This window comes from Anomaloglossus baeobatrachus, chromosome 7, assembly GCF_048569485.1.
Source record: "Anomaloglossus baeobatrachus isolate aAnoBae1 chromosome 7, aAnoBae1.hap1, whole genome shotgun sequence".
Classification (NCBI taxonomy): Eukaryota; Metazoa; Chordata; class Amphibia; order Anura; family Aromobatidae; genus Anomaloglossus; species Anomaloglossus baeobatrachus.
This window is the reverse complement of record NC_134359.1, coordinates 130,591,347-130,610,676: the sequence shown is the minus strand read 5'-3', so window position 1 is coordinate 130,610,676 and position 19,330 is coordinate 130,591,347. Positions and strand designations below refer to the sequence as shown.

Sequence of the window (19,330 nt, the reverse complement as noted above, 5' to 3'; positions counted from 1 at the left end):
CGCTTAAGCGAGCTCGCTGGGAAATTCCCTCGACATCATCACATTGTTCAGGGTCTCAGCGGGAGGACTCTCTGTATGATGAAGCGGAGGTAGCTGATCAGGATTCTGATCCTGAGGCCGCTCTCAACCTTGATACTCCTGATGGGGACGCCATAGTGAATGATCTTATCGCGTCCATCAATCAAATGTTGGATATTTCTCCCTCAGCTCCTCCAGTAGAGGAGTCAGCTTCTCAGCAGGAGAAATTCCGTTTCAGGTTTCCCAAGCGTACAACGAGTATGTTTCTGGATCACTCCGACTTCAGAGAGGCAGTACAGAAACACCGAGCTTGTCCAGATAAGCGTTTTTCTAAGCGCCTTAAGGATACACGTTATCCCTTCCCCCCTGACGTGGTCAAGGGCTGGACTCAGTGTCCCAAGGTGGATCCTCCAATCTCCAGACTGGCGGCTAGATCCATAGTTGCAGTTGAAGATGGGGCTTCACTCAAGGATGCCACTGACAGACAGATGGAGCTCTGGTTGAAATCCATCTATGAAGCTATCGGCGCGTCTTTTGCTCCAGCATTCGCAGCCGTATGGGCACTCCAAGCTATCTCAGCGGGTCAAGCGCAAATTGACGCACTCACACGTACGTCTGCGCCGCAAGTGGCGTCCATAACCTCTCAAACGTCAGCATTTGCGTCCTACGCTATTAATGCTGTCCTGGACTCTGCGAGCCGTACGGCGGTAGCATCCGCCAATTCGGTGGCAATACGCAGGGCCTTGTGGCTACGGGAATGGAAGGCAGATTCGGCTTCCAAAAAGTGCTTAACCAGTTTGCCATTTTCTGGCGACCGTTTGTTTGGTGAGAGATTGGATGAAATCATCAAACAATCCAAGGGAAAGGAAACATCCTTACCCCAGGCCAAACCAAACATACCCCAACAGAGGAGGGGACAGTCGAGGTTTCGGTCCTTTCGGGGTGCGGGCAGGTCCCAATTCTCCTCGTCCAAAAGGCCTCAGAAGGATCAGAGGAACTCCGATTCATGGCGGTCTAAGTCACGCCCTAAAAAGACCTCCAGAGGTGCCGCTACCAAGGCGGCTTCCTCATGACTTACGACCTCCTCACACCGCATCCTCGGTCGGTGGCAGGCTCTCCCGCTTTTGCGACACCTGGCTGCCACAGGTAAAAGACCGTTGGGTGAGAGACATTCTGTCTCACGGTTACAGGATAGAGTTCAGCTCTCGTCCTCCGACTCGATTCTTCAGAACATCTCCGCCTCCCAAGCGAGCCGATGCTCTTCTGCAGGCGGTGGGCACTCTGAAGGCAGAAGGAGTGGTGGTCCCGGATCCTCTTCAGCAACAGGGTCACGGTTTTTACTCCAACCTGTTTGTGGTTCCAAAGAAGGACGGGTCTTTCCGTCCTGTCCTGGACCTAAAACTGCTCAACAAACACGTAAAGACCAGGCGGTTCCGGATGGAATCCCTCCGCTCCGTCATCGCCTCAATGTCCCAAGGAGATTTCCTTGCATCGATCGATATCAAAGATGCTTATCTCCACGTACCGATTGCTCCAGAGCATCAGCGCTTCCTGCGCTTCGCCATAGGAGACGAACACCTTCAGTTCGCGGCACTGCCGTTCGGCCTGGCGACAGCCCCACGGGTTTTCACCAAGGTCATGGCTACAGTAGTTGCGGTCCTCCACTCTCAGGGTCACTCGGTGATCCCTTACTTAGACGATCTGCTGGTCAATGCACCCTCTCAAGAGGCATGCCAACACAGTCTCAACGCTACTCTGGAGACTCTCCAGAGTTTCGGGTGGATCATCAATTTTCCAAAGTCAAATCTGACACCGGCCCAATCGCTGACATATCTTGGCATGGAGTTTCATACCCTCTCAGCGATGGTGATGCTCCCGCTGAACAAACAGCGGTCACTGCAGACAGGGTTGCAATCTCTCCTTCAAGGTCAGTCACACCCCTTGAGGCGCCTCATGCACTTCCTGGGGAAGATGGTGGCAGCAATGGAGGCAGTCCCGTTCGCGCAGGAACGTCTCCCTTTCTCAGGCAGCCAAAGCCTCCCTTCAGTGGTGGCTTCTTCCCACTTCATTATCGAAGGGGAAATCCTTCCTACCCCCATCCTGGGCGGTGGTCACGACGGACGCGAGTCTGTCAGGGTGGGGAGCAGTCTTTCTCCACCACAGGGCTCAGGGTACGTGGACTCAGCAAGAGTCCTCCCTTCAGATCAATGTTCTGGAGATCAGGGCAGTGTATCTTGCCCTAAAAGCGTTCCAGCAGTGGCTGGAAGGCAAGCAGATCCGAATTCAGTCGGGCAACTCCACAGCGGTGGCTTACATCAACCACCAAGGCGGAACACGCAGTCGGCAAGCCTTCCAGGAAGTCCGGCGGATTTTGATGTGGGTGGAAGCCACGGCCTCCACCATCTCCGCAGTTCACATCCCGGGCGTAGAAAACTGGGAAGCAGACTTTCTCAGTCGCCAGGGCATGGACGCAGGGGAATGGTCCCTTCACCCGGACGTGTTTCAGGAGATCTGTTGCCGCTGGGGGATGCCGGACGTCGACCTAATGGCGTCCCGGCACAACAACAAGGTCACGGCATTCATGGCACGATCTCACGATCACAGAGCTCTGGCGGCAGACGCCTTAGTTCATGATTGGTCGCAGTTTCAACTCCCTTATGTGTTTCCTCCTCTGGCACTGTTGCCCAGAGTGTTACGCAAGATCAGGGCCGACTGCCGCCGCGCCATCCTCGTCGCTCCAGACTGGCCGAGGAGGTCGTGGTACCCGGATCTGTGGCATCTCACGGTCGGCCAACCGTGGGCACTACCAGACCGACCAGACTTGCTGTCTCAAGGGCCGTTTTTCCATCTGAATTCTGCGGCCCTCAACCTGACTGTATTGCCATTGAGTCCTGGGTCTTAGCGTCTTCAGGATTATCTCAAGAGGTCATTGCCACTATGAGACAGGCTAGGAAACCAACGTCCGCCAAGATCTACCACAGGACGTGGAAAATATTCCTGTCGTGGTGCTCTGCTCAGGGTTTTTCCCCCTGGCCATTTGCCTTGCCCACTTTTCTGTCCTTCCTTCAATCCGGATTGGAAAAGGGTTTGTCGCTCGGCTCCCTTAAGGGACAAGTCTCTGCGCTCTCTGTGTTTTTCAGAAGCGCCTAGCCAGACTTCCACAGGTACGCACGTTCCTGCAGGGGGTTTGTCACATCGTCCCTCCTTACAAGCGTCCGTTAGATCCCTGGGATCTGAACAAGGTGCTGATGGTTCTTCAGAAACCACCGTTCGAGCCAATGAGGGATATCTCTCTCTCACGCCTTTCGCAGAAAGTGGTTTTCCTAGTAGCAGTCACTTCACTACGGAGAGTGTCGGAGCTAGCAGCGTTGTCATGCAAAGCCCCTTTCCTGGTGTTTCACCAGGACAAGGTGGTTCTGCGTCCGGTTCCGGAATTTCTCCCTAAGGTGGTATCCCCCTTTCATCTCAATCAGGATATCTCCTTACCCTCTTTTTGTCCTCATCCAGTTCACCAATGTGAAAAGGATTTGCACTTGTTAGATCTGGTGAGAGCACTCAGATTCTACATTTCTCGTACGGCGCCCCTGCGCCGCTCGGATGCACTCTTTGTCCTTGTCGCTGGCCAGCGTAAAGGGACACAAGCTTCCAAATCAACCCTGGCTCGGTGGATCAAGGAACCAATTCTCGAAGCTTATCGTTCTTCGGGGCTTCCGGTTCCCTCAGGGCTGAAGGCCCATTCTACCAGGGCCGTGGGAGCGTCCTGGGCCTTGCGGCACCAGGCTACGGCTCAGCAGGTGTGTCAGGCAGCTACCTGGTCGAGCCTGCACACTTTCACGAAACACTATCAGGTGCATACCTATGCTTCGGCAGATGCCAGCCTAGGTAGGCGAGTCCTTCAGGCGGCGGTTGCCCACCTGTAGGACGGAGCCGTTACGGCTCTATTATGAGGTATTATTTACCCACCCAGGGACTGCTTTTGGACGTCCCAATTGTCTGGGTCTCCCAATGGAGCGACAAAGAAGAAGGGAATTTTGTTTACTTACCGTAAATTCCTTTTCTTCTAGCTCCAATTGGGAGACCCAGCACCCGCCCCTGTTTTTTTGTGTGTACACATGTTGTTCATGTTGAATGGTTTCAGTTCTCCGATATTCCTTCGGATTGAATTTACTTTAAACCAATTATAATTTTTTCCTCCTTCTTGCTTTTGCACCAAAACTGAGGAGCCCGTGAGAGCACGGGGGGTGTATAGGCAGAAGGGGAGGGGCTTTACACTTTTAGTGTAATACTTTGTGTGGCCTCCGGAGGCATAGCCTATACACCCAATTGTCTGGGTCTCCCAATTGGAGCTAGAAGAAAAGGAATTTACGGTAAGTAAACAAAATTCCCTTCTTTTTATCCCCAAAAGATCTGTTTTCTGCAATCTGCTGAATAGTGCGCATTCCAGCGGTCAGACCCCAACTGCTCAATTACTTTTCATCTATCCTATTGCATAGGTGATAAATTGTTTCACTAGAAAAAGCACTTTAACCCCAGCCTTTGAAGTAACTATACGTCATGATCAAGAGGGAGTCACCTACCTACATACGATTATATCAGGGTGATCATAATGCAGCGGAGCTGTGCCTGCATGGTCCTGGGATGTTTAACCCCCTAAATGCCACAATCCATAACGATCAAAGTATTTAGGAGGCCAGGAGAGGGAGGAGCTCCCACTTCCACCCAACCGGCAGCTCCGCTTCGTGATCTTCGGGGGCCCGATTGTTGTCATGGCAACCCGAGGTCAGCAATCTCCGTGTATGCCAGCTACAGTGGCCTGTTAAAATATGCCAAAAGCTTAGTCTAAAAGGTGTTTAAGTAGTGTCACACCAAAATGTGTAATACATTGCAATGCTTGTGCATTACTATGCATTATACGAGCAATCAGAGTATTAAAAGTTAAAATCCCATAAAAGGAACTAAGTTAAAAAAAATGTTAAAATATATTTTTTAAAAATAGCAAAATTAAAATGTGATCAAAATTATACCAATAAATATTTTTATTTATGTAAAAACAAAAATAAACAAAGTACACATTTGGTATTGCTGTCCTCTGAATGACCCATGATCATTAGGTCAAGTGGAAAAAAACTAGGATTCATCAGAATACCACCAGAGAAGTAGATCCTTCCCCTGAACAACTATGTTGAATAATCTTTGTTTTCAGATCATTTGAGAGTTGTTTTGAGGAGCCCATGATGCCACTCTTCATAGGAGATTCAAATAGGAGAACAACTTGCAAGTGGCCACCTTAAATACCTTTTCTCATGATTGGATACACCTGCCTATGACGTTCAAAGCTCAATGAGGTTACAAAACCAATTTAGTGCTTTAGTAAGTCAGTAAAAAGTAGTTAGGAGTGTTAAAAACAAGAAATTGATAAGGGTGCCCATACTTTTGCACCGGTCAAATTTTGTTTAAATGCGGATTGCACATTTTCTGTTAGTACAATAAACCTCATTTCAATCCAGAAATATTACGCAGTCCATCAGTTATTCGATATATGAAACTGAAATAGCTGTTGCAAAAACCCAAATTGTTATAAAGAAAAAAGGTTAACATTAATAGGGGTGCCCAAACTTTTTCATATGACTGTATATACAGCATTCTAACATGCTGTATATAAGCGCCCCAGTCGGGGGTATAACATAAAAAAACCCTTTTTATAATACTTACCTAACGGCCGCGCTGTGGGCCTTATGGGCGTCTCCGTTGTCCGGTGCCAGCGCCTCCTCTTTCAGCCATCTTAATCCTCTTTCTGAAGCCTGGGTGCGTGACGCGCAGGCGTGCTACAATACTTTGATCTGCCCCGCCTGCTCAGGACCTGAATGCCGGCGAGTATGTATGACGTTGGACCCGTCATGCACCGCGGCTAGAGAAGAAGGAGAACAAAGATGGCCAGAAGAGGCAGCGCCGGCACCGGACAACAGAGACTCTCATAAGGCCCACAGCGCAACCGTTAGGTAAGTATAAAGTTTTTTTTTTATGTTATACCCCCGGCCTGGGCTCTTATATACAGCATGTTAGAATGCTGTATATAAGAGTCTGGTGGTGGTGGCTGCAGCTTATAGGCCAAAAAAGGGTGACAAGTTCCCTTTTAATGGTGTAAAAGACCCACCCCTCCAATCCAAAATAATTCCTGAATTGCTGGTTTTCGTTCGTTCTGCCTCTCAAAAATCTGTATCGAAAGCAATAAAAAAATGTTATGTCTGAAAATGGTGCCAATATTGAACAATTGGAGCTCTCCACAATATGATAATGCAAAATATTTTTTTGTGTGTGATAGTAGCTTAGACATTATATTAATTGTTTTATAGCTATAATCGCATCGACCGAAAGCATAAAACAGTCTTATCACTTAAACAGCATGGTAAATGGCGTAAAAAAAGAAAACAATTCCTTGACCTGCTGTTGATTTTTGTTTATTCTGCCTCCCAAAGATCATCATAAGGTGCGACTCACATTTATCCTGCGCTCTACACTGAGCACTTTGATCCAGGTTTGTGTAAATCTCTGAAATACAGGATTCACACGGAACTCCCTACAGAAGATTTCCTGTAATGAGCTAGATGGGGTAACCTTGTACTCGGTCTGTCCTAAAATCTAGCCGTATCTATCTTTTAAGTGCGCACAACGGCGTGATCAACCTCTTCTTCTTTTTTTTTTTTTTTTTTTTTGTGTACTTCTGAAAAATTCCAGAGGAATGCTGCACCCTCATTATAGTATTTTATGTAAAATGCTCCCAATAAAAGCTTCAACTCAATCTAAATAGATTTTTCACTCCTCAACAGCCATTGTTACTTGTTTCTGGGAAACACCCATTGAGTCAAAATCATCATTACAGCTCGGGATAAATTCCCAGAGGCGTGTGCTTTCCAAAATTGGGTCATTTGAAGGGGTATTCTGGCACGTAGGGGCTCTACATATGGCATCCACACACTGTTCTGTGAAAAGTTGTTCTCCAAGAGTCAAATAGCGCTTCTTACCTCCTAAGTCTCGCTGTGTGACTAAGTAATACTGTACAGCCTTATATGGGGTATTGCTGTGTTTAGCAGAAATTGTGGAACGAATTATGCAGCCTTTTTTAGCCATTTGCCGCTGAGAAAATAATTTTAGTGATACAAATAAAATTATTACTACTTCGCCGCCGAAAGGTATTAAATATTGTGACACACCTGTAGTGTCAATATCCTCACTGCATCACTAGATATATTCACTGAAGGTTTCAGTTTAAAATGGAGTCACTATTCTGGCACCTCAAGGGATCTGTCAGAGTGACATGACCATTCCAGCAAAATCTGCATTACAATATGACACTCCTTCTCTACTGAGCTTTTCACTGTGCCTGAGAAGTAGTAAAAGTAGTTTCTAACCACATAGGATATTGGTGAACTCAGGGAGAAATTGTGTAACAAATTGTGTAGTCAGTTTCCTCCTAAACCTGGGGCTAAAACACATTTTAGTGGAAAAAAAATACATTTTTCATTTCTTCTGTTATGTTAAACAATTCTGTGAATAATCTGTGGGTTTAAAATGCTCATTATGCCCCTAGATCAATTCTTCAAGACGTGTACTTTAAAAATGGGGTCACATGGGTGGTTTCTGCTGTTTTTGGCAGCATAGCAGCTCTTTAAATGCAACTTGGTGTCTGCAATATTCTATTCCTACTAAATCTGTAAATCTGTGCCGAAACAGCCCTGCTGTGCACCCAAATAGTACTCGTCCACCACATATGTAGAATTGACATACCCAGAACAAATGGCCAACAAAATTTATGGTCCAAGTTCTCCTTTTACTCATGTGAGAATAAAAAATTGGGGGCTAAAGCAACACTTTTGTTGAGATGTTATATATATATATATATATATATATATATATATATATATATATATATATATATATATATATATATATATATATATATATATATATATATATATATATATATATGTATATATATATTATTTTCATGGCTCAGTGAATCCGTTGAAGAGTTCTAGACTTATTACCTCATAAAGTGACACTTGTCAGAATTCAGAATTGTAAAATTTAACCCCTGGTCGGGAGGGTTAAAACAGGCGTGAAGGGGTTAATCATGTTTTAGCCTTTTCTGTTTAATTTACAACTTTTCCTTAATAAAATGAAAGATATCTTGTCAAACACCTCTCAGCAACTTTTCACCAACTGCACAGCAAAATTTTCAGATGGACAACAGTGCTCTGTACCGGTTTTTGACGTTACCCATCAAACTCCTCTATGTGAAGAACATGCCAAGAAAATGGTAAGTGTCATTGTCCTCTTAGATATTGGAACCAGGGCTTAGATTGTCATAGTGAACCACTCCCAACTGCAGTAAGAAAATGTTTTAAAGGGGTACATACATGAATGCATCACCAGAAACACTGCCAGTACACAAATGCATCACCAGAACCAGGTTTTCAGTATTTGAGAACGGTTTCTGCTGAAAAATAAAATCTGTGTCAACACCCTAACTTGCACTCAGTTTTTGGAAGGTTTTTGGGCATTCCAGCCCTCCAAGTTCTCCTGATAATCTCAAAACTGCAAGTTTTTAAGATTATTGTTATTTTATTTTTTTTTGAGTTAACAAAGCTATGTCGCACGGCATGTGACCAGTCATGGATTGCTCCATGTATAGAAGAAGATCATTACATAAATCCATCAAAATAACCACCGTACGGGAATCTATCAATAGAACTACTGTCAGTACATAAAATCATCACTAGAACCACCATCAGTACGTGAATGCATTACCAAAACCTCCCATCAGTTTATGAAGACAGCACCAAGCTTACTACAGCAATCTAGTGCAATGTCAGGTCAGACCCATATACATTTGTATTGCATGAACCTACATTTCCACTATATCCTTAACAATGGTAAGGCGCTACTAAAGGCCGCTTTACACGTTGCGATATCGGGACCGATATCGCTAGCGTGCGTACCCGCCCCCACCGGTTGTGCGACACGGTCAAATCGCTGCCCGTGGCGTACAACATCGCGCGGACCCATCACACTACGTACCTGCCTAGCGACGTCGCTGTGACCGGCGAACCGTCTCCTTTCTAAGGGGGCGATTTCGTTCAGCATCACAGCAGCGTCACTGAACCGCCGCCCAATAGAAACGGAGGGGCGGAGAGGAGCGGGACGTAACCTCCTTCCTTCCTCATTGCGGGCGTACGCAGGTAAGGTGACGTTCTTCATTCCTGCTGTCACACGTAGCGATGTGTGCTGCCGCAGCAACGAGGAACTACATTGCTAGCTGCAGCAGCAGCGATAATCGAGAATAGGGGGGCATGTCACCGATGAGCGATTTTGAACGTTTTTGCAACGATTCAAAATCGCTCATAGGTGTCACACGCAAAGACATCGCTAAAGCGGACGGATGTGCGTCACAAATTCTGTGACATCGAGATCGTTTGAGCGATGTCGCAGCGTGTAAAGCGGCCTTAAGAGTTGTTGTTGTTATCAGACTGCAGACCATACAGAAATCCCAGTAACGATGAGACAGTCAGTATCCCAATTGAGACAATTACATCCTGGGACTTTATAAGTAGTGTTGAGCGAGTATGCTTGTCACTACTCGGTACTCGCACGAGTATCACTGTACTCGGGCTACTCGGCGGGGACCGAGTAATCTCGCGATACTCGTGCTGTACCCGTGGTCTTCATCCCTGCATGTTGGCGCTCTTTTGAGAGCCAGTTCTCATGCAGGGATTGGCTGGCAGACCACTGCAATGCCACAGCCCTGTTAGTTGTGGAATTGTAGTGATTGGCCGGCCTGCACAGCGTGACCGAGCCTTTATACCGGCGGGCGCGCTGTGCTCCGCACACAGCCATCCAGACAGTCAGTGCAGGGAGAGTGTTGCTGCTTCAGGGAAAGGTTTGCGGCCCTTTATAGTTATTTCCGTAGCAGGGCTGCAAACAGTGTGACCAGAAGTCCTTCTCAGGACTATTGTAGTTGTATACAGGCAGGCAGGGTATAGCCAGGTCGGAATACAGGCTAGTGACCAGAAGAGTCCTTCTCAGGACTATTGTAGCTGTATACAGGCAGGCAGGGTATATAGCCATTCCTAGTGGTGACCGTATACCAGCCTTCATCATATCTGGGGCTGGTGTACACAGTCTAAAACAGTCCTGATAGTGTCAGACTTCTCAGTAATTGTCGCTCCTAAAAACCTGTTAGGTTCTTAGTGCGTCCGTGCTTGCATTTAAAAACCGCACGTGTGTGGCAGTCGGTGGCAACGTCAGGCTCCACATTGTCCCTGGATAGAGACGTGCATGAAGGCCTGTAAACCTGAAGTGCCCATTGTAAGGAAGTGGGTCTATTGTAGTATAGCCCTTTGGCAGGGCAGCCAAAAATTGGGAGGCTCCACATTGTCCCTGGATAGAGATGTGCATGAGGGCCTCAAAACATTGTTCCCATTGCAAAGGAGCAGGTCTCTTGTCGTTGTAATGCCCATTCTGAAAGAATGGGCGAAAAAATTTACCACTGTGGGTATACCTGAAACAACGGCATAACTATTGTAACGGTCATCATGGTGGCGCATGAGGAGAAGGAGGAGCAGTCCAGCGATTAGCCAAAGTCCAGAAGTGTGTACCCATGGGTGAGTGGAGGTACATGGCAAATTCCCGTTACAAACTTTAAATTCCGCTCTCATTTGCTGGTGGTGTGGTGAAGTCTGGCCCAATCCAACCCTTGTTAATCTTGATCAGAGTCAGCCTGTCAGCATTTTCAGTTGACAGGCGGGTGCGTTTATCTGTAATGATTCCACCTGCGGCACTAAAAACACACTCTGACAAAACGCTAGCGGCAGGGCAGGCCAGGACTTCCAAGGCGTAGAGAGCCAATTCATGCCACGTGTCCAGCTTGGATACCCAATAATTGTAAGGCACAGAGGAATGTCGGAGTACAGTTGTTCGATCTGCAAGGTACTCCTTGAGCATCTGGGCAAACTTAGGATTTCTTGTGGCACTACCCCGCACCTCAGGGGCTGTGGTACGTGAGGGGCTGAGAAAACTGTCCCACATCTTAAAGACTGTTCCCCTACCTCTGGCGGATTGGACTTGTGCCCCTCTCGGCTGTACGCCTTGGTTGTCCACTGATTCCTGACCTATGCCGCTAGCGTTTTGTGAGGGGAATGCTTTGCCTACTTCCGTGACTATGACCTTCCGAAACTGCTGCATTTTGCCTGACCTCTCCGCCTCGGGAATAAGAGACATAAAGTTCTCCTTGTAGTGTGGGTCTAACAGTGTTACCAACCAGTAATGATTGTTGGCCAAGATGTTCTTAACGCGAGGGTCACGAGACATGCAGCTTACCATAAAGTCAGCCATGTGCGCCAGACTCTTAACAGCCAGTACTTCAGTATCCTGACCAACACGATGACTGAACATGCTTTCGTCCTCCTCCTCCTCCTCCTCATCTACCCTGTCCTCTGGCCAGCCACGCTGAACCGAGGATATGACTGCATGTCATATCCTCAATTTGGCCGGAGAGTTGCTCCATGTCTTCATCCTCCTCCTCGTCATAGTCCTCCACTGCACGTTGTGATGAGACGAGGCTCGGCTGTGTGTTATCACCCACACCCACTACTGTTTCTTGCTCCAACTCATCGCGCTCCGCCTGCAGTGCATCATGTTTGTTTTTGAGCAGAGACCATTTTAGAAGGCAGAGAAGCGGTATGGTGACGCTAATAATGTCGTCATCGCCGCTCAGCATCTTGGTGGAGTCCTCAAAGTTTTGGCGGATGGTACATAGGTCGGACATCCATCTCCACTCCTCAGGTGTTATGTGTGGAGTTTGATCCATTTCCCGACGGCTTAGGTGATGCAGGTACTCAACAACTGCCCTCTTCTACTCACATATCCTGACCAACATGTGCAGAGTTGAATTCCAACGCGTGGGGACATCACACACCAGTCTGTGAGCCGGAAGATGCAAACGGCGCTGAAAGACGGCAAGGCCGGCTGAAGCAGTAGGTGACTTTCGAAAATGTGCAGACAGGTGGCGAACTTTTACCAGCAGATCAGACAGCTCTGGGTATGACTTTAGAAACCGCTGAACCACGAGGTTGAGCACATGGGCCACGCATGGAACATGTGTCAGCTGGCCTCGCCTCAAAGCCGCCACCAGGTTCCGGCCATTGTCACACACGACCTTTCCTGGCTTTAGGTTCAGAGGTGTGAGCCAGTGATCTGCCTGCTGTTTCAGAGCTGTCCACACCTCTTCTGCATTGTGGGGTTTGTCACCTATGCAGATTAGCTTCAGCACAGCCTGTTGCCGCTTCGCCGAGGCAGTGCTGCAGTGCTTCCAGCTTGGGACTGGTGTGGAGGGTAAAGTGGATGAGGATGCGCAGGAGGAGGAGGAGGCTGAGGAGCATGACATTCCGGAGCTGTAGAGTGTGGGTGAAACCCTGACTGAGGTAGGGCCTGCAAACCTTGGTGTGGGAAGGACGTGTTCCGTCCCTCGCTCAGACTGGGTCCCAGCTTCCACAATATTAACCCAGTGTGCCGTCAACGAGATGTAGCGGCCTTGCCCACAAGCACTTGTCCACGTGTCTGTGGTTAGGTGGACTTTGGCTGAAACAGCGTTGTTCAGGGCACGTGTGATGTTTTGTGACACGTGGTTATGCAATGCGGGGACGGCACACCGGGAGAAATAGTGGCGGCTGGGGACCGAGTAACGTGGGACAGCTGCCGCCATCAGGTCGCGGAATGCTTCTGTCTCCACCAGCCTAAAAGGCAACATTTCCAGCGCAAGCAGTCGCAAAATGTTAGCATTTAGAAGTGTGGGATGTGGGGCGTTGGCAGTGTATTTGCGCCTGCGTTCAAAGGTTTGCTGAATGGATAACTGAACGCTGCGCTGGGACAAGGACGTGCTTGATGATGGTGTTATTTCTGCGTGGGCAACTCCAGATGCAGGGCCGGAGGAGGCTTGTTCGCGGGCAGCATGGACAGGGGATTGGCTCGCATGCACAACAAGCGAAGACGTAGCAGTGACATCAGCAAGCACTGCTCCTCGACTCTGTTGTACATCCCACAAAGTCGGGTGCTTGGCTGACATGTGCCTGATCATGCTGGTGGTGGTCAGGCTGCTAGTTTTGGTACCCCTGCTGATGCTGGCATGGCAGGTGTTGCAAATCGCCTTTTTAGAATCATCTGGAGCCAACTTAAAAAACTGCCAGACTCGGGAAGACCTAACATTTGTACAGGCACCTTGTGTCGTGTTGTTGTTCCGGGGAACGGTTGCCTGACTTCTGCCTGGGGCCACCACCCTGCTTCTTACTGCCTGTTGGGATGCTATGCCTCCCTCCCCCTGTGCACTGCTGTCCTCGCTCTGCATATCCTCCTGCCAGGTTGGGTCAGTTACTGGATCATCCACCACGTCGTCTTCCTCTTCCGCACCCTGCTCCTCCTCCTGACTTCCTGACAATTGTGTCTCATCTTCGTCCACCCCTTGTTGAGACACGTTGCCAACTTCGTGAGAACGTGGCTGCTCAAATATTTGGGCATCTGTACATACAATCTCGTCATGACCCACTTCAACAGGAGCTGGCGAGAGGCCAGAATGTGTGAATGGAAATGTGAACAGCTCTTCCGAGTGTCCAAGTGTGGGATCAGTAATGTCCGTGGACGTGTACTCGGCCTGGTGGTAGGAAGGAGGATCAGGTTCTGAAATGTGCGGTGCAGTATCACGGCTACTGACACTTGACCGTGTGGAAGACAGAGTGTTTGTGGTGGTGCCAATCTGACTGGAAGCATTATCCGCTATCCAACTAACAACCTGTTGACACTGGTCTTGGTTCAAGAGCGGTGTACTGCTGCGGTCCCCAAGAATTTGGGACAGGACGTGCGAGCGAGTAGATGTGGCCCTTTGTTGTGGCGAAATTAGAGCTTGCACACGACCTCGGTCTCTGCCTGCACCACCATCACGTCCACTTCCTTGTTCGTTGCCAACGCCCTTGCGCATTTTGCAATGCTGTGCTGATGTGTATTCACTAGACTTGTGCGTTATATCCAAGTTTGTGCAAAACGCACACAAGTGCACCTGAACGCTGCCACCGACAGGCACACACGTGCGGTTTTTAAATGCAAGCACGGACGCACTAAGAACCTAACAGGTCTCTATCCAGGGACAATGTGGAGCCTCCCAATTTTTGGCTGCCCTGCCAAAGGGCTATACTACAATAGACCCACTTCCTTACAATGGGCACTTCAGGTTTACAGGCCCTCATGCACGTCTGTATGCAGGGGCATTGGTGAACCTCACAATTTTGGACTGCCCTGGCAAAGGAAAATACTACAAAGACTCACTTCCTCAAAATGGGCACATTAGACTCAAGATGCCTTAATGTACGTCTCTTCTCAGGGACATCGGAGTGCTACACAATGATTTCACGTAAAATCTTTCATGTAATCTCCAAAGGTAACATACACCAGCTCTATCTCACTATTTGGTATGTGCCCTTAACATTTCCGCCATGAAAATTCATTTCTTCGTCGCTCCATTGGGAGACCCAGACGATTGGGTGTATAGCTACTGCCTCCGGAGGCCACACAAAGCATTACACTAAAAAGTGTAAGGCCCCTCCCCTTCTGGCTATACACCCCCAGTGGGATCACTGGCTCACCAGTTTTCGGCTTTGTGCGAAGGAGGTCAGACATCCACGCATAGCTCCACTGTTTAGTCAGCAGTAGCTGCTGACTATATCGGATGGAAGAAAAGTGGGCCCATATGGGGCCCCCAGCATGCTCCCTTCTCACCCCACTGGTGGTTTGTAAGGTTGAGGTACCTATTGCTGGTACGGCGGCTGGAGCCCACATGCTGTTTTCCTTCCCCATCCCCCTGAGGGGCTCTGAGGAAGTGGGATCTTACCGGCCCCAAAGCCCTGAGGCCGGGCTCCATCCACAGACCCATTGAACCTGCTGGATGTGGAGCGGGAGTGCCGTTCAGGGACATGGCCCTGCACCATTCAGGTACTCTGTGTCCCCGTACACACAGGCACAGCACACTCCAGACTTGCTGGGTGTGCTAGTGCGCCGGGGACAGTAAAGGGTTACAGTCACTGCAGCCTAGCTGAGTGACTTTATTTATTGGGAACTACCGCGCCGGACGCTCCGGGAGCGGCGGCGCGGCTGGGACTTGTAGTGCGCCGGGGACTTAGCGCCGACCGCGCTTTTACGGCGGCGGCGCTCATAAATCCAGTCCCCGGCTTTTGCGGCCTAGCTCAGCTTCGTTCCCGCCCCCACCCTGTCAATCAGGGTACGGGAGAGACGCTGTACAATCAGCAGCGCTGAGGGCTGGAGCCTTATTTACATGCTCCAGCCCTCTCACTAGACACTGTGGGACGCCGGTTTCCCGCTCTGACTTGGGGCACGCCCACGGCCCGCCCCTACTCACACGAGCTGGAGAAGGACGCCGGCAGCCATTCCTGCAGCCCGAGCTGAGAGAACGGACTCTGGGCAACCAACAGGAATAGGGCGACCACACACCCGCTTATAGGCGGGCGGTAAGCGGCACCTGGGGTGCTGACACTAAATACCGCAGTTTGTCTATTTGTATTTAAGTACACTGCATAGGTCGCTATTTCGGGCTATATGCCCTCTTAGATGGCGACACATCAGCAGCAGAAAAGCATGGGTGCTACGGCACAGGCTTTCTATGCTGCTTGTATTGCACGTACTGAAGTGTTCATGTGTATTTATGCTTGTATGCTATACACTGCACTGTACGGTCACTAGTCTTGGCTATATTCGCCATAGAATGGCTAGACTACAGCAGCAGAAAAGCAAGGGTGCTGAGGCACAGGTTTTTTTCTATGCTGCTTGTATTGCAGGTGTTGCAGTGTTCATTTGTACTTATGCTTGTATGCTATACATTGCACTGTATGGTCGCTATTCTGGGCTATATTCCCCTAGATGGCTAGTCTACAGCAGCAGAAAAGCAGGCTTTCTATGCTGCTTGTATTGCATGTGCTGCAGTGTTCATTTGTACTTTATACTTGTATGATATACATTGCACTGTACGGTCGCCATTCTTGGCTCTATAAGTCGGCAGCAGCATATAAGCAACACAGGCTTTCGATGCTGTTTTTGCTGCATGTGATACTGTTCCACGGCACTGCTCCCCATTGGGTGCAATGCTCCCCTGTAGCACTTGGTCAGCCGGGGTCTCTACTTGACAAACCACCTCTCAACCCTGTCCAAGGACAGGGACGGAGTTGCAATGGGATAGAGACTTGCAGTCCGGACAGGCCATGGGCAATCTGGATCATTGCTCCCTGGCCACCCTCACTTGGATTAAAAATCGGTGCTCCGGGGGGGTCCCAGGAGGCTCTCTGTATGATGAGGTAGACGTAGCTCATCAGGACTTTGATCCTGACACCGCTCTCACTCCGGATACACCGGATGGTGACGCCATAAGGAATGATCCTATAGCGTCCATCAATGGAATGTTGGATCTTTTCTCCCTCAGCTCCCCCAGCGGAGGAGTCAGCTTCACAGCAGGAGAAGTCCCATTTCAAGCTCAAACGTATATTGAGTATTGTTCTGGCCACGCTGACTGCAGAGAAGCAGTCCAGGAACACCACGCTTCCCAGATAAGCGTTTTCTCCAAACGTATTAAGGATACACGTTATCACTTTCCCCCTGACGTGGTCAGGCGTTGGACCCAGGGTCCAAAGGTGGATTCTCCAATCTCCATAGAGCCATAGTTGCAGTGGAGATGGGACTTCACTTACAGATGCCATTGACAGACAGATGGACTCTGGTTGAAATCTGTCTGTGAGGCTATCGGCGTGTCGGTTGCTCCGGCATTCACAGCCGTATGGGCACCCTAAGCTTTTCAGCTGTTCTTGCGCAGCTGGTCTTGAGCACAAGTACATCTGTGCCGCAGGGGCGTCCGTAACGTCGCAATGTCTGCATTGCGACTTACCCTATTAATGCTGTCCTGGAAGGACAGCCGAGGTTTCGGTCCTTCCCAGGCTCGGGCAGGTCCCAATGGTCCTCGTCCAAAAGGGCTGAAAAGCCTCAGAGGGGCTCAGCTGCCGGCCGGGCTCAATCACGCCCAAGGAAGGCAGCCGGAGGAACCGCTACCAAGGCGGTCTCCTCATGACTCTCAGCTCTCTCATCTTTCCGCATCCGCGGTTGATGGCAGACTCGCTCGCCTTTGGCGACATTTAGCTGCCACAGGTCACAGACCGGTGGGTGAGGGACAGTGTGCCCACGTGCACAGGACAGAGTTCTGTTCTCGTCCTCCGACTCGATTCTTCAGAACGTCCCCACCTCCCCACCGAGCAGATGCTCTTCTGCAGGCAGAAGGAGTGGTAATCCCGGTTCCTCTTCAGGAACAAGACACGGTTTTCCTCCAATCTGGTTGTGGTGCCAAACAAGGATAGCTCTTTCCGTTCCGTTCTGGACCTAAAACTGCTTAACAAGCACGTGGAGGCCAGGCGGTTCCGGATGATACCCTCCGCTCCGTCATTGCCTCAATGTCTCAAGGAAATTTCCTAGCATCAATAGACATCTAAGATGCTTATCTCCACGTGCCGATTGCTACAGAGCACCAATGTTTTTCTACATTTCGTGATAGGAAACGACCAGCTTTAGTTCGTAGCTCTGCCATTCGGGCTGGCGACAGCCCCACGGGTGTTCGCCAAGGTCATGACGGCAGTGGTAGCAGTCTTGCACTCACAGGGACACTCTGTGATCCCTTACTTGGACGATATACTGGTCAAGGCACCCTCTCAAGAGGCATGCCAACTCAGCCTGAATGTTGCGCTGGAGACTCTCCAGACGTTCGGGTGGATCATCAACTTCTCAAAGTCAAACCTGTCACGACCCAATCACTAACGTATCGTGGCATGGAGTTTCATACCCTCTCAGCGGTAGTGAAGCTTCCGCTGGACAAGCAGCGGTCACTACAGACTGGGGTGCAGACTCTCCTTCAAGGTCAGTCGCACTTCTTAAGACGCCTCATGCACTTCCTCGGGAAGATAGTGGTGGCAATGGAGGCGGTTCCGTTTGCGCAGTTTCATCTGCGTTCACTTCAATGGGACATTCTCCGCCAATGAGACGGGAAGTCAACATCCCTGTACAGGAAAGTATACCTTTCACAGACGGCAAGGACTCTCTGCAATGGTGGCTTCTTCCCACCTCATTATCACAGGGAAGATCCTTCCTACCACCGTCTTGGGCGGTGGTCACGACAGACGCGAGTCTGTCAGGGTGGGGAGCGTTTTTCTCCACCACAGGGCTCAGGGTTCGTGGACTCAGCAGGAGTCCACCCTTCAGATCAATGTTCTGGTAATCAGAGCAGTGTATCTTGCCCTACTAGCCTTCCAGCAGTGGCTGGAAAGAAAGCAGATCCGAATTCAATCGGACAACTCCACAGCGGTGGCATACATCAATCACCAAGGGGGGACACGCAGTCGGCAAGCCTTCCAGGAAGTCCGGCGGATTCTGATGTGGGTGGATGCCACGGCCTCCACCATATCCGCAGTTCACATCCCCGGCGTAGAAAACTGGGAGGCAGACTTCCTCAGTCGCCAGGGCATGGACGCAGGGGAATGGTCCCTTCACCCGGACGTGTTTCAGGAAATCTGTCGCCGCTGGGGAAGGCCGGACGTCGACCTAATGGCGTCCCGGCACAACAACAAGGTCCCAACCTTCATGGCACGGTCTCGCGATCAAAGAGCGCTGGCGGCAGACGCCCTAGCGCAAGATTGGTCGCAGTTCCGGCTCCCTTATGTGTTTCCACCTCTGGCACCCTTGCCCAGAGTGCTACGCAAGATCAGATCCGATTGCAGCCGCGTCATACTCGTCGCCCCAGACTGGCCGAGGAGGGCGTGGTATCCGGATCTGTGGCAGCTCACGGTCGGCCAACCGTGGGCACTACCAGACCGACCAGACTTACTGTCCCAAGGGCCGTTTTTCCATCGGAATTCTGCGGCCCTGAACCTGACTGTGTGGCCATTGAGTCCTGGATCCTAGCGTCTTCAGGATTATTCCACGGGGTCGTTGCCACCATGAGACAGGCTAGGAAGCCCACGTCCGCTAAGAACCACAGAACGTGGAGGATATTCTTATCCTGGTGCTCTGCTCAGGGAATGTCTCCCTGGCCATTTGCATTGCCTACCTTTCTTTCTTTCCTGCTATCTGGGTTAGAAAAAGGTTTGGCGCTCGGCTCCCTTAAAGGTCAGGTATCGGCGCTATCCGTCTTTTTTCAGAGGCGTTTGGCACGCCTTCCTATGGTGCG

The 19,330-nt window shown here is 49.8% G+C and overlaps 1 protein-coding gene across 1 annotated transcript in view; it reads left to right on the top strand.

Annotated features, from left to right (window-relative positions):
* INO80D (INO80 complex subunit D) overlaps positions 1 to 19,330 on the top strand; it is a 117,782-nt gene that overhangs the window by 74,373 nt on the left and 24,079 nt on the right. Inside the window, exon 8 of the mRNA XM_075318996.1 lies at positions 8,202 to 8,335. Coding sequence (XP_075175111.1) covers positions 8,202 to 8,335 — 134 coding nt within the window. The remainder of the gene's footprint in view (positions 1 to 8,201; positions 8,336 to 19,330) is intronic.